Genomic DNA, 16,824 nt, shown 5'->3' on the forward strand with positions numbered 1-16,824 from the left:
GAGGAGAGAGGCAGAGAGAAAGAGAGAGTGAGAAAGAAAGGGGGAGTGAGAGACAGGTGGCAGAATGGTTAAGACGCTCGTCTGCCAATACAGAGTCAGTGAGGGTCTGGGATCGAATCCCGCTCTCGCCCTTTCTCCCAAGTTGGACTGGGAAATCGAACTGAGCGTCTAGTCGTTCGGATGAGTCGATAAACCGAGGTCACGTGTGCAGCACGCACTTGGCGCACTGAAAAAGGACCCATTCTGGCAAAATTATGTAGGAGAAATCCACTCGGATAGGCACACAAATATATATGCACGCACTCAGGGCCTGACAAAGCGCGTTGGGTTGTGCTGCTGATCAGACATCTAACAGATGTGGCGTTGCGTGTATGGATTTGTCCGAACGCAGTGACGCCTTAAGAAACAGAAACTGAATTGAAACTGAAATTGCCGTCATCGGAGCAGTGATTTCATATCCATAATGTCCGGGGCTTTCGGAATAGGAAGGCTTATTATAAATGTTCTCAGATTCTTACTTCCACGATATCACCCCTACCGACTGCCTCTCCTTATGAGGTAAGAGAGAATGTGTGTGTGTGTGTGTGTGTGTGTGTGTGTGTGTGTGTGTGTGTTTGTGTGTGTGTGTGCGCGCGCGCGTGTATGTGACAGAAAGAGACAGAGTCATATAATTTCGAATTTTTATTCCGTGTGAAGTGCCTCGGCCCTTACAGCGAAAGAACGCTATACAAATATACATTGTTATTACTACTTCTAGAACTATAACAACTACTACTAATATTGATAATGATGATCATAATGATAGCAATAATAGTAATGATAAAACAACAACAACAGTAAGAAGAAGAAAGGTTGTGATTGTGTTAACAACAGCAACTACATTAAAAACATTACCAACAACAAAAACAACGCTAATAATATAACAGTAACAACGACAACAATAACAACATCAATAACAATGATAATGATGCAACAACTACAGCAACAACAGCACCAGCAACAACAACAACAGCCCCCTCTCCCCACCACCACCACCAACAACTCCACCACCAACACCGCCAACAACAACAAGAACAACAACAACAACAGCAGCAACAACAATAAAAACATTACCAACAGCAATAACGATGATAATAATATGACAACAACAACGACAACAATAACAACATCAATAACTATGATGATGACACAGCAACAACAACAACAACAACACCAACAGCAGCAGCAACAACAACAATAAGACATTACCAACAACGATAGCAATAACGGTATAACAATAATAACATCAATAGCAATCATAAAACAACAACAACAGCAATACCACCAAACCCACCACCACCCACAACAGTACCAGCAACAACAACAACACCACAACCAACAACAACAACACCACAACCAACAATGCAGCGGCACCTTCGCACAAGTCGCTGGAGCGCCATTCGAAGGAGTCTCCAATGAGTTCCAGGCAGTACTCCCCCATGGCCTCCGCTATCTCGCACAAGGAGCCCGCCATGTCGTCCGTGTGACACAGGTCGTAGTAACAGGAAAACTTGAAGCCTTCCATGTCCGCCTGTTCCATCTTCTGCAGGCATCCCCCAGTCTGAAGCACAGGGAGGTGGTGGTGGTGGAGAAATGATGATGATGGTGGTGAAAGTGATGGTGATGGTGATGATGATGATGATGATGATGGTGATGATGATGATGATGATGGTGATGATGATGGTGATGATGATTGATTGATTGATTGACTGACTGACTCTTTAATGGGTAAAAAATTTTGACGCAGGGAGGAGGTGGAGCAGAAATGATGATGGTGGTGGTGAAAGTGATGGTGATGATGATGGTGATGATGATGGTGGTGATGGTAATGATGATGATGGTGATGATGATGATGATGGTGATGATGATGGTGATGATGATTGATTGATTGATTGACTCTTTAATGGGTAAAGAATTTTGACGCAGGGAGGAGGTGGAGGAGAAATGATGATGATGATGATGATGATGATGATAATGATGGTGATGGTGATGGTGATGATGATGGTGATGGTGATGATGATGATGATGATGGTGATGATGATTGATTGATTGACTGATTGATTGAATCTTTAATGGGTAAAGAATTTTGGCGCAGTGAAGGCCATTTTTTTTTTTTTTACAATTCTGCGCATTCAAGGACATAAAACATAAAAATAAAGAAATAAAATGATATAGTAAGAGTGGCGAATGAGAATAGTAACTGTAATAGTCCATTAGAAGTAAAGCAAATGAAAAGAGAAGTTGTTACATTATCATGTACGCATGTGTGTGTGTGTTACGATGATGATGATATGATGATGATGATGATGATGATGATGATAATAATGAAAATAATTATAATGATATTGATATTAATATGAAAATAATGATAATGATGAAGATGAGCCTCCAATCTGCAGCACAACACCACGGTGCTCACTCACTGATATATATTTTTTTTCTTTTTGGTGTGACAGTTAGTCGTGTCTAACTCTTTAACACACACACACACACACACACACACACACACACACACACACATACATACATACATACATAAATATGGGCGCGCGCGCGCGCGTGTATACATGAACATAATATATATACATACATACATACATACAAAAACAAACGAATCACATTATTGTGAAAACACACACTTAACATCCACTCATCCATCCAGCCCCCAACCGACGCCCAACCCCCCCCCCCTCCCTCCCGACCCCTTACCACCCCACCCCCCCAACACACACACACACACACAAACCAACACACACACACACACACACACACACACACACACACACACACACACACACACACGCGCGCGCACACGCAGCAAAAACCAGGCCCGTCTGAACCCAGCCGGTCCTTCACTCACAGAGAAAGGCGAGGTGTCGTTGACGAGGCGGCTGCAGATCTGCTTGACCTGAGTTACGGGGTTGTTACAGGTTCGGTTGGGGGCCGGGGGGTCGCAGTCCACAGGACAGGCGTCGGCATCCACCGTCCACGAGTTGCCGAACAACACCTCGTTCGTCGTCTGGAACAATCCGCGGCGGTCAAATAGTGCTGCACTACTTTTTGAGCGTTAAAAAGAAAGTCGTTACATTTCACTACTACTGCTACTACTTCCGAGTGAAAAAAAAAAAAAAAAAAAAAAGTTCCTACGTTCTGAGGGTAAGACTGTTGCGTATGACGAATGATTGTAAAAAGAAAATAAAAGAAGAAAAAAAAAGGATAACATATTTTTGCTATTTACGTCATCATCGCCGTCGTATTCATCATCATCATCATCATCATCTTCTTCTTCGTCGTCGTCGTCTTCTTCATCATCATTTCTCCTCCTCTTCCTCCTCCTCCTCCTTTTTTTTTGTTTTTTTGTTGCTGTTTTTTTGTTGTTGTTGTTGTTGCTGCCCCATCATCTGCACCGTTTCAGTGGCATTACTCCCACGCCGCTCATTTAGATTCCCCCATACACAGCCACACCCGGGATCGTCCGTCATAGTTCCAGCGGCGGCATGTCCGCAGGGAATCATCGATGTTAGGTCGCCAGGAGGCCACACACCAGAGGAGACCCTGCACTGCTGCTGAGTCACTTCGGTGGTGTTCAGTGGTGCCTGTTCTGATTCAACGTACTTAGGACACCACCTACTAAACCCCCTACTAACGACAATAATGGCTTCGTCGCGGAGCCAGACTGATTGAGCGTCCCTCCCAGGGTGGAGACCGCCATCTTCTTCTTCTTCGTCGTCGTCGTCCTCCTCCTCGTCTTACTTCTTCTTCTTCTTCAACATACTAATCATCACCACCATCATCGTCATCACTGCTGTTGTGGTTTTTGATGGTGCTATCATCGTCATCGTCGTCGTCGTCGTTATCATCATCATCATCCTCATCCATATCATCATTGTCATCATCACGACCATCATCATGATCATTATTGTCGTCGTCGTCATCAACATCGTCATGTCTTCGCGTCCTTGTCAAAATGATCATCGTCATCATCATCACCGCCATTATTATCATCATCATCATCAAATTTGTTATCGTCATAGCCATCACCAGCAACATCATCACCGTCGTCGTCGTAATCATCATCATCATCACCACCGCCGCTACCACCACCACCACCAACATCATCATCATCGTTAGTATCGTCATCATCATTATCATCATCATCATGTCTTCGTAGTTGTCAAAATGATCATCGTCATCACCACCATCATCGCCATCATTATCATCATAAATGTTATCATCGTCAGTGTCATCACCATCACCATCATCACCACCACCACCTCATCCACTGTCTTCATCATCATTGTCATAGTTGTTATCGTTACTGTCATCATCTTCGCCATCATCATTACCACCACCACCATCATCATCATCGTCATTATACGCTGAAGTCATCATCTTCATCTTTATCGTGTGTATATGCAAGCAGAAGATCAAATAATACTCACGTTGAAAACCCTGTAATCCATGTCAGCGTTAGGTGGCTTATTTCAAAAACAATAACATACCCAGCATGCACATCCCCGAAAACGGAGTGTGGCTGCCTACATGACGGGGTAAAAACGGTCATACACGTAAAAGCCTACTCGTGTACATACGAGTGAACTTGGGAGTTGCATTATCACCATCATCATCATCATCATCATCATCATCACCACTACCACCACCACCACCACCATCATCATCACACCATCACCATCGTCAAAACCACGAACATCACCACCAACATTATCGTCACCATCACCATCACCACCACCACCACCACCGTCATCATCATCATCATCATCAGCAGCAGCAGCAGCAGCATCGTCATCACCAACATCCACACACACACACCCCCACCTGTTGCCCTTCCAGGGCGGGGCACTGGGGGCCGATGGTCCAGTCGTCGGCGGGGTTGTTGTTGTAGTTGCCGCACAGGCCACACACGCTGCTGTTGTAGTTGACAGGCAGGGTGATGGTCACCTGGTCCTTGCCGTCAGCCACAACCCCCAGGCCGAAGTTCGTGTACACCTCCTGGACACACACACACACACACACACACACACACACGCGCGTGCACGCATACATACACATATAAACACGCGCGTGCACGCACACACACACACACACACACACACACACACACACACACACACACACACAGAGTCTTTGTCAAACAATGTTGAAAAGGTACAATAATAATCATTAAAAAAAAATAGAATGCAGACGATATAATTATGCATATGCATGAAACTGACAATTAAAAAAAATCTACTGTTGGAGCAATAAATTATGAAAAGAGCTTGAATCAAGAAGAACTGAATAAGCTGACTAACTATACGCACGTACGTACGCACACACGCAAGAAGAACTGAATAAGCTGACTAACTATACGCACGTACGTACACACACACGCACACGCACGCAGAGACATACATCTATCTATCTATCTATCTATCTATCTATATATATATATATATATATATATATATATATATATATGTGTGTGTGTGTGTGTGTGTGTGTGTGTGTGTGTGTGTGTGTACATATACACGCAATGTATATAAATGTTCTATCATGTTCGACACCATCATCATTATTATTGCATTATTGTTACTACTACTACTACTACTACTAATACTACTACTTGAAAATGCTATGTAAATGTTCTGTCATCTACATCAACATCATCATTGTTATTATATTATTGTTACTACTACTACTGCTGCTGCTGCTGCTGCTGCTGCTGCTACTACTACTACTACTATTTGGAAATGCTGTGTAGGTGCTCTATTATCAACATACACCATCATGAACATCATCATCATTACTACTACTACTACTACTTCTTTTACTACTGCTGCTACTGCAACTACTACTACTACTATCATTATCATTATTATTACTACTATTTGAAAATGCTATGGAAATCATCATCATTACCATGCATTACCATTATTATTATTACTACTACTACTACTACTACTACTACTACTACTAGCGCTTTGAGAGGTTTGAAAATGCTATGTCAATATTCTATCATCATCAACATCATCATTATTATTATTATATCATCGCTACTACGACTACCACTACGACTACTACTATTATTATTATCATTATCATTATTATTACTACTACTATTTAAAAATGCTATGTAAATGTTCTATGACCATCAACATCATCATCATCATCACTACCATTATTACTACCACCACCACCACCACAACAACAACTACTACTATTTATTATTATTATTATTATCGCTTTGAGAGGACTGAAAATGCTATGTTAATATTCTATCATCATCAACATCAACATCATTATTATTATATAATTGTGACTACGACTACCACTGCTACTATTACTACTACTACCACTACTACTACTACTACTACTGCTGCTGCTGCTGCTGCTGCTGCTACTACTACTACTACTACTACTACTACTACTACTACTACTACTACTACTACTACTACTGCTGCTACTACTACTACTACTACTACACTGAACTCAACAGCACACCCACCACCACCAGTACCACCACCACGACTGCTGACCGCTTTGAAGCCGATGATGGAAGCACGCAGGAGGACTGTGGTCTTGTCATTGCTGAGATGTCGGTACGACCTCTTGGCCTTGCCGTCCACCGTGATGATGGGACCCTGACCGATGACGATGGTCTGCCCACAGAATGGGCTGATTGACGGACTGATTGACTGATCGATACGGAAACTTCTCTGGCGCCTATCCTCGCCCAGAGACCAAGCTGTAAGCGCTCTGGTTGATATGCATACTTCTATAGCGCCTACCCTCGTTCAGAGACAAGGCTGTGAGCGCTCTGATTCATTTGGATACCTCTATGGCGCCTATCCTCGTTCGGAGACCAAGGTCTGCGCGCTTTGACTGATATGATACATAGTGCCAATGCTCGTTCAGAGACCAAGGTGTAAACGCTCTGATTCATATGGAAACTTCTACAGTGCCTATCCACGTTCACAGACCAAGCTATAAGCGCTGTACTTCATTTGGGTACTTCTATAGCGCCTATCCTCGTTTACAGATCAAGCTCTTAGCGCTCAGATTGATATGGATACTTCTATTGCTCCTGTCATTCAGAGACCAAGGTCTAGGAACTGAAATTGATATGGATACTTGTATATCGCTTATCCTCGTTTACAGACCAAGCTCTGGGCGCTCAAATGGATATGTACATAGCGCCAATCCTCGTTCAGAGACAAAGCTCTAAGTCGCTCTGATCCACACGGATAATCTTATAGCGCGTATCCTTATTCAGAGACCAAGCTCTAAACGCTCATATGGATACTTCTACAGTGCCTATTCTCGTTCAGAGACCAAGCTCTAAACGCTCATATGGATACTTCTACAGTGCCTATTCTCGTTCAGAGACCAAGCTCTAAACGCTCTTACAAACATGAAGTCATTTGCACAACAAGCTGCCAACTGAGAGCTGCATTTAGTTTCACGCGTCATTCCGGTCAGGCTTTAGTCACGTCACACACACACACACACACACACACACACACACACACACACACACACTCACACCTCTCTCTACCCCCACACTTCAGAGCCAGCACCAGTACCGTGTTGTGGGCCTTAATGATGACGTCCTTCACCCACGAGAACTGGCCCTCGCCAGCGATGCCTCGGTCCCAGTTATTGGTGGCGATGCTGAACTTGTCCTCCGCTTTGGAGTCGGGGTTGTCGCAGTCGTTCTCGGCCATGGTGTAGGTGCAGCGGCCCTGGTAGTGGTTCCAGCGCCCGTCGAAGCTCATGCAGTGAGGGTCCCCGAAGCAGGTGCACTGGCCCACCGCTGTGTGGTTCGAACAGATGTCATTGATGGTGATGAGGAGGAGGAGGACGATGATAGTGAGGAGGGGGAGGAGGATAGTGATGATGTGGATGATGGGGAGGAGGATAGTGATGATGTGGATGATGGGGAGGAGGATAGTGATGATGTGGATGATGGGGAGGAGGAGGACGACGATGAGGAGGACGACGACGATGAGGAGGAGGACGACTATTATAAGTGATGATAAGGAGGGCGATGATAGTGATGAGGAGGAGGAGGAGGAGGGCGATGATAGTGATGAGGAGGAGGCGGACGAGGAGGAGGACGATTATAGTGATGAGGAGGAGGAGGACGATGATAGTGATGAGGAGGACGAGGAGGAGGACGATTATAGTGATGACGAGGAGGAGGAGGACGATGATAGTGATGAGGAGGAGGAGGGCGATGATAGTGATGAGGAGGAGGCGGACGAGGAGGAGGACGATTATAGTGATGAGGAGGAGGACGATTATAGTGATGATAAGGAGGAGGGCGATGATAATGAGGAGGAGGAGGAGGAGGACGATTATAGTGATGATGATGAGGAGGAGGACGACGACGACGATTATTAGTGATGATGAGGAGGAGGACGATTATTAGTGATGAGGAAGACGAAGAGGAAGACGATTATAGTGATGACGTTGAGGAGGAGGACGATTATAGTGATGACGTTGAGGAGGAGGACGATTATAGTGATGAGAAGGAGGAAGAGGACGGCGACGACGATTATTAGTGACGATAAGGAGGACGATGATAGTGATGAGGAGGAGGAGGACGATGAGGAGGAGGGCGATGATAGTGATGATGAACACGATTCTCCCCCTCCTCCTCCTCCTATTACTACTACTATCACTACTTATCTATAATAATAATAATAATAATAATAATAATCTCCTCAAACAACTACTATCACTACTATAATAATAATAATAACAATAATGATGATGATGATGATGATTGTACTATATCGTATTGTGATACTTTTTTTGTCACAACAGATTTCTCCGTGAGAAAATCGGGCTGATCTCCCCATCAGGGGTGGTGATGGTGGGAAGTGGGGGTGTGGGGGGCGGGTGGGGGTACAATACAAGAGAAACTTCATAGAACACAATTCAACACAACGCAACTCGTCATAAAGGTAAAGTTATACAACATCATTGAACACCACGCAACGCAACACACACACAACTCATCATGACAGTAAATATATACAACACCGCTCAACACAACACAACGCAACACATCACAAATCACCAACACAAGGCAACATAACACAGCACAAGAAGGCAACACAATACTACACAGCACAGTACAACACACGACACGACACAGCACACGGCAAAACAACACAACAACGCAACACACCGCAACACGGTACAACACAGCAGAACATCATAGCGCAACAAACCGCAACACGACACGACACTACAACGCAACACAACACCAGGCAACCCAACACACCGCGACAACACAACACAAGACGACAACACGACACAACATGATAACACAACACAACACTACAACACGACACAACATGATAACACAACACTACACTACACTACAAGACAACACAACACAACACAACAACACAACACAACGCACAGCAACGCACCTCAACAAAGCATACCGCAACATGACACAACACACTGCAACATGACACAACACACTGCAACATGACACAACACCAACACACCGCAACATGACACAACACACCGCAACATGACACAACACACTGCAACATGACACAACACCAACACATCGCAACATGATACAACACACCGCAACATGACACAACACACCGCAACATGACACAACACCAACACATCGCAACATGATACAACACACCGCAACATGACAACACACCGCAACATGACACAACACACCGCAACATGACAACAACACACCGCAACACAACAAAGCAACCAGCAGCATGACACAACACACCGCAACATGACACAACACACCAACACACCGCGACATGACACAACACACCAACACACCGCAACATAACACAACACACCGCGACATGATGCAACACACCGCGACATGACACAACACACCGCAACATGACTCAACACACCAACACACCGTTACATGACACAACACACCGCGACATGACACAACATACCAGCACACCGTTACATGACACAACACACCACGACATGACACAACACACCGCGACATGACACAACACACCAGCACACCGCTACATGACACAACACACCACGACATGACACAACACACCGCGACATGACACAACACACCGCGACATGACACAACACACCGCGACATGACACAACACACCAGCACACCGCTACATGACACAACACACCGCGACATGACACAACACACCGCAGCACACCACCCAAGCCGCCCCCGGACACTCACGGTGGCAGTCGCCCTTCTGCCCGGATCCCTTGAAGCCTTTTTTGCACCGGCACCTGAAGGAGCCGTCTGTGTTGAAGCACCTGGCGTTCTTGTCGCAGGTGTCACTGCCCTCATTACACTCATTGATGTCTGTGATTAAAGAAAAAAAAAAATATATATATATATATATATATATATATATATATATATATATATATATATATAATGTCATGAACAGAGTATTTTATTTTTCGAGCCTTCGGAGTACCCACTGATATCTGTTAAAAAAAAAAATTAAAATAATGATTATAATGATAACAATAACAATAATAATAATAGTAGTAGTAATTTAAAAAAAAATTAAAACCTAAATGTCACGGATAGACATTTCTATTTTTCGGGTCTTCAGGACCACTCATTCTTATCTGTTAAATTTTTTTTTTTCAAATAAAAACTATAATGTCGCGGATAAAATGCTTTATTTTTCGAGCCTAGCCGTCGGAGCACTCACTGATATCTGTTTTAAAAAAAATGTTATAATGCCATGGAAAGAATGCTTTATTTTTCGAGCCCCCGAAATACTCGTTGACATCTATAAAGAATGATATTATGGATAAAATGTTTTCTTTTTCGAGCCTAGCCGTCGGAGCACTCACTGATATCTGTTTTTTTTCTTAACTCACTCAGTACGGCCAGTCCTCTCTTCTCCTCTACACAGACCCCTCGGATGTCCAGTGGGTGCCTGAATGACCCAACCTTTAGCTTCCGTCGTCAGAATTGTGGTATTCTTTGTCAACATTCACCTCTTCAGTATAAGAGCCTTCCGCTTGCAATATTTTGATGATGGTAATTGGGGTGAAACGCTGTTAACGTCGTCTCTTTCGTCGTTCGTATGGAGAGAGTTAAAATGATATAATGTCATGGATAGAATGCTTTATTTTTCGAGCCCTCTGATTACTCGTTGATATCTGTAAAACAAAAACAACAACATCAATACAACAACAACACTAAAAAAAATTTTTTTTTAAAGTTATGTCACGGATATAATGCTTTAACTGAACACGCATTCACACATCCGTAAAACGTTACAATGTTAAGGATAAAATGTATTCATTTTTCGAACTTTCGGAACACTTACTGATATCTGGAAAGAAAAAAAAACATAACGTCATGAACATTTTTCGTGCCATGGAAGAACGATATCTGTCCTGGTTAAGATGAAGGCGTCATTTTGTTTTCACTGTTCAGGAAAATGGGCAGAGATGTTGGACTGTCAGCGGCGTAAATAAAGTATCAGCAACCTGAGTTTCAGTTTCAGTTTCAAAGTCGTGTCAAGCGTGCGGGATGACCCATTTGCGATACATCAATCTAATGATGAAAACAGAAAACGATGCCTGACCTTTCCACATTCCCAACGCGTTGATCATGCCTTGAAAGCCTACCCTCGGTTTGTGTAAATCATATTGATTGATATAGATACTTATATAGCGCCTATCATCGGTCGGAGGCCAAGCTCTAAGCGCTTTACAAACACGGGGCCATTTACACAACAGGCTGCCTACGTGGGTTTAGCCCACTGACGGCTGCCACTGGGCGCTCATCATTCGTTTCCTGTGTCATCCAATCAAATTTCAGGCACACACACATACACACTCGGACATGTAACATTTTACGTGTATGACCGTTTTGTTTATTTACCCCGCCATGTATGCAGCCATACTCTGTTTTCAGGGGGTGTGCATGCTGGGTATGTTCTTGCTTCCATAATCCACCGAACGCTAACATGGATTACAGGATCTTTAACGTGCTTATTTGATCTGCGTGCGTATACACACAAAGGGGGTTCAGGTACTAGCAGGTTTGCACATATGTTAACCTGGGAGATCAGAAAAATCTCCATCCTTCACCCACCAGGCGCCACCGAAATTCGACCCTCAGACTGAAAGTCCATCGCTTTAACCATTCGACTATTGCGCCCGTGGAATTTGAAAAAGACTTAGACAAACAAATAAGTTATTGCATAAGAAAATACGAAAAGCCCAACGCTCAGCTTATACCACAGATTGACATAAGGTCACATTTGGGCCGACAGCAAAGTGAGAGCTGTATGATCAATGTTTTCTCCACTGTAATGGGAAGTCATTTACAGCTTGGTCTTTTGTGAAGGATTATGACTTTTAAATTAAGAAAGGATTATGACTTTTAAATTAAGAGGCAAAATTGCGCTGGCTCTTAGTGCTGCAGCCTTGGGGGCTAGTTGGCCTTTGGGAACCATCCCAATGACGACTGTCCTAAAACCCTCTTGGCTGAGAGAGTGGGGATGAACTTGGACAAGACACTCTCCACTATAATCAAATTCTAGCCCAAACAGTCGGAACAGCAGTTGCCTCCTCTGCTGTTCTGATGGTCACAGTCGGGCACGACTGACTATTATATAAAAATGTTAAATATATAAAAAGAATTATACATGCATCAAAATACAGCAAAGTGAAGGACACGGCGAAGGTAAATGATCGCCCTCCCACACCCCTTCATCATCTCCACAGAGGTACAGGTGGGGAAGGGAGGGAGGAAGAAAGGCAGACGAGGGAAGAGGAAACCAACTGACCTTTGCATTTGAAGTCGTTACCGGGTGGGTGACGGTATCCAGCGTGACAGTTACAGTGGTAGGAGCCCGGAGTGTTGACGCAATCCGAGTTGAAATCATTGCACTGATTGCTCAGCGTGCATTCGTCGTCATCTGCATAAATAAACAACAAAAATGGTTTCAAAGCGCTCATTGGTCAGAGTGCATTTGTCGTCTTCTGCATACATTAACAAACAAAAAGCTGATTGGTCAGCGTACATTCGTCATCATCTGTATGGATTAACAGAAAATGTATCAAAGTGCTAATTGGTCAGCGTGTATTCGTCGTCAAGTGCATAGATTAACAGAAAATGTATCAAAGTGCTAATTGGTCAGCGTGTATTCGTCGTCAAGTGCATGAATTAACAACATGATTACTGTCCACAGCAGAGCGTTGGATGTGTGAGCAGGGTTTAGGCGTCGAATGTTCAACCTTTGGATCAATGGTTTGTTCTGGTGACGGACTGGAATTATACACCGTTTTCTTTTCTTCTTTTTCAGCAATGTGTGTGTGTGTGTGTGTGTGTGTGTGTGTGTGTGTGTGTGTGTGATCTGTCGTGACTAGAGAGTTATACATTACAGTATACTACAATAATAGCACAGCAAACTATACTACACAACACTACATGACAACGGCACACACACACACACACACACACACACACACACACACACACACACACACACACACACATTCAAGCCCTCCACCAACGTCCACCACTGCTGCCACCCCCCCCCCCCCCCCCCACACACACACACACACAAACACACAAACACCAACACCACCCCCACAACAACAACAACAACACCCCCCCCCCACACACACACACACACACACATACCAACACCCCCACCACAACACACACACACCCACCACAACACACACACCCCACGCCCCACACACACACAAACCATTCACTGACCGATACACTGGCGACCGTTGGCCATGGGGAAGTCGCTGTTGTCCTCCTTGCTGACGATCTTGCCCTGCCAGCCCTCAGGACACACGCACCGGTAGCCGTCATCCCTGTTCTCACAGCGAGCCCGGGCATCACACTCGTGGAACCCCGTGGAACACTCGTCGAAGGCTGCAAGCAGAACAAAAACACATGGGTAGGAGACGGTGAGTGTTCGTCGAGAAGATTGGTACATCAGTGTGTGAAAAGAGTTAAAAGGGGGTCGTTCTGTTGATAAACAGGGAAAAAAATAGAGGAAAAAAGGTTGTTTGTTGTTTTGCACGCACACACGCACATACATACACACACACACACAAGCGCGCGTACACGCGCACGCAGACACACACACACACACACACATATATATATATATATATATATAGAGAGAGAGAGAGAGAGAGAGAGAGATTATACAACACACACACACACACACACACACACACACACACATATATATATATATATATATATATAATGAAATTATGAAGGAGAGAGAGACGGGCAGAGACAAATAAATATACATACATATCATAGTCCTACACACATACATTATTATATTCACACAGATACATACAGATAGATAAATACAAACATAGATTAAAAAACACACACACATACAGATAGATACAGACATACACAGATAAATAATAATAATAATAACAAAATGATATACACAAAAATCAAGGACCACACTCCACGATTAAGCATCACTCCATTCACTCGGAAGGCGCACCATTTTACAGATATATACAGGCAGACATTGATAAAAAAAAAAAACAAAAAACAAACACGTGATATACACATATAACACGGACCACACTCCACGTTCATGCATCACTCCATTCGCGCGGAAGGCGCGCCACTTTCACAATGATTCCTGTTCAGCACTTCCACACTTTCTGCCACCATCCACCTACCCACCCACCCACCCACCCAACCAACCATCTATCAACCACCAAACCACCCACCCATCCAACCACCACCCAACCATCCAACCAACCACCCACCCACCCACCCAACCAATCAACCACACACCTAGCCACCCACTCACCCAACCAACCACCCACCCAACCAACAAACCAACCCAGCCACCCAACCAATTAACTACCCACCCAAACCAACCAACCACCAAGCCAACCAACCAAACAACCATCCAACCACCCATCCAACCAACCACCAAACCAACCCAACCAATCACCAAACCACCCACCCAACCAACCACCAAACCAACCACCTACCCATCCACCCACCCAATCAACAAACCAACCACCCAACCAATCAACCACCCACCCACCCACCCACCAAACACATTAGCACACCAGTGCACTCACTCAAAGGCTCAGCGGAACAGAACACATCACCGACGGTGAGGTTGAGCTTCCCGCTGGTGGAATCGAAGACACCGGAAGTGAGAAGGGAGGTGATGGGGCCCGTGTCAGTGATGTCCAGAATGGCCGCGTCACTTCGCCACACTGAGTCCCCGATGTCACAGTTGCACTTCCTGCGCGTCATATGATTGATCAATCGTCATCATCGTTATGATTCTCCCCATGTCGGAGCGCACGTAAAAGATCCCACGGCAACAGATATGAGTTGTTTTGTTTGTCGATTGTGCAGTTGCACTTCCTGCGCGTCAGCAAATCGATCATCATTATTCCAATGTCATAGCGCACGTAAAAGATCTCACGGCAACAGATTAGGGTTGTTTTGTTTGTCCCTGGTGCAGTTGCACTTCCTGCAGTCATTCAATTAATTAATAATCATCGTTATTCTCCCCATGTCAAAGATCCCACGGCAATAGATAAAAGTTTTGTCCGTGGGGCAGTTGCGCTTCATGCACTGAAATTTATTATCCCATGTCGTAGCGCACGTAAAAGATCCCACGGCAACAGATAAGTGTTGTTTTGTCCCTTGTTAAAACAACAACAAAAACCGGAAACAAAAAACTTGTGCAGAAAAAAAATCTACTTGTTAAGACAAATACAATCGTAGACAGACAGACAGAGAAAGCGAGAGAGAGAGAGGGGTGGGGTAGGAATAGGGGTGGGAGAGAGAGAGAGAGAGAGAGAGAGAGAGAGAAGTATAATCATGGTGGCTCTGCACCGCGGCTGCGCGCTCTCCTAAGTGGAGAGCAGCCCGGATTTTACACACAGAATTCTGCTACGCCAGAAGGTAATATGAATACAACAAAACAAAATAAAAACAACAGTCCCAGTTCGCCTATTTCCGATCAGCTGCTATCTCTCGACATTCCTATTCCCACTTTGCCCACACACACCCCCAAAAAACACCCGTTGCTATCAACAGAAGAAATGGAGGACAGCACATTCTTGCTGCTTTTGTCTTTGTCGATCGCTTTTGGCATTGCTCGAAATTCGAATAAAGTAAAAGTTAGAGGTGCGTGCGCAAGATCCAAGATGGACACGGAACTCTCCAGCGGTCTATTGAACTTAGGTGGAATTTAAAGTTTCCCCAATAAAAAGGCAGGCAAAGAGACAGACACAGACACACAGATAGATGGAAAGATAGAAAGACACAGATAGATAGATATATAGATAGATAATTAGCAAGACAGCCAGACACACACATAGATAGATAAATAGATAGATATATACAGACAGACAGACCGGTATATAGCAAGACAGCCAGACACACACATAGATAGATAGATAGATAGATAGATAGATAGACAGAATGAAAGACAGAGACAGACATAAGGAGAGAGACAAAGACAGAGACAGAGACAAACAGACAGGCAGAGACAGAAAGACAGAGAGACAGAGACAAAAACAGAAAGAGACCGAATCAAAGACAAAAACAAACACAGACAAGACAAGACAAGACAGACTAGATGAGAAAAGAAGATACTGACAGACCAGCAAGACAACACAGACACAGACAAGACGAGACAGCACAGACACTGACAAGACAGACAAGACGAGACAGCACAGACACTGACAAGACGAGACAGCACAGACCAACAAGACAACACAGACACAGACAAG

General features: G+C 44.3%; 1 protein-coding gene across 1 annotated transcript in view; it reads right to left on the reverse strand.

Moving 5' to 3' along the window:
• Positions 1-16,824, reverse strand: part of LOC143290413 (uncharacterized) — a 118,766-nt gene that overhangs the window by 34,249 nt on the left and 67,693 nt on the right. The window contains exons 35-43 of the mRNA XM_076599827.1: positions 15,151-15,320; positions 13,787-13,951; positions 12,846-12,977; positions 10,259-10,387; positions 7,623-7,852; positions 6,576-6,698; positions 4,876-5,049; positions 2,900-3,058; positions 1,414-1,600 (exon numbers count right to left, since the gene is read on the reverse strand). Coding sequence (XP_076455942.1) covers positions 1,414-1,600; positions 2,900-3,058; positions 4,876-5,049; positions 6,576-6,698; positions 7,623-7,852; positions 10,259-10,387; positions 12,846-12,977; positions 13,787-13,951; positions 15,151-15,320 — 1,469 coding nt within the window. The remainder of the gene's footprint in view (positions 1-1,413; positions 1,601-2,899; positions 3,059-4,875; positions 5,050-6,575; positions 6,699-7,622; positions 7,853-10,258; positions 10,388-12,845; positions 12,978-13,786; positions 13,952-15,150; positions 15,321-16,824) is intronic.

Source organism: Babylonia areolata, chromosome 15 (assembly GCF_041734735.1).
Source record: "Babylonia areolata isolate BAREFJ2019XMU chromosome 15, ASM4173473v1, whole genome shotgun sequence".
In the NCBI taxonomy this organism is placed as follows: domain Eukaryota; kingdom Metazoa; phylum Mollusca; class Gastropoda; order Neogastropoda; family Buccinidae; genus Babylonia; species Babylonia areolata.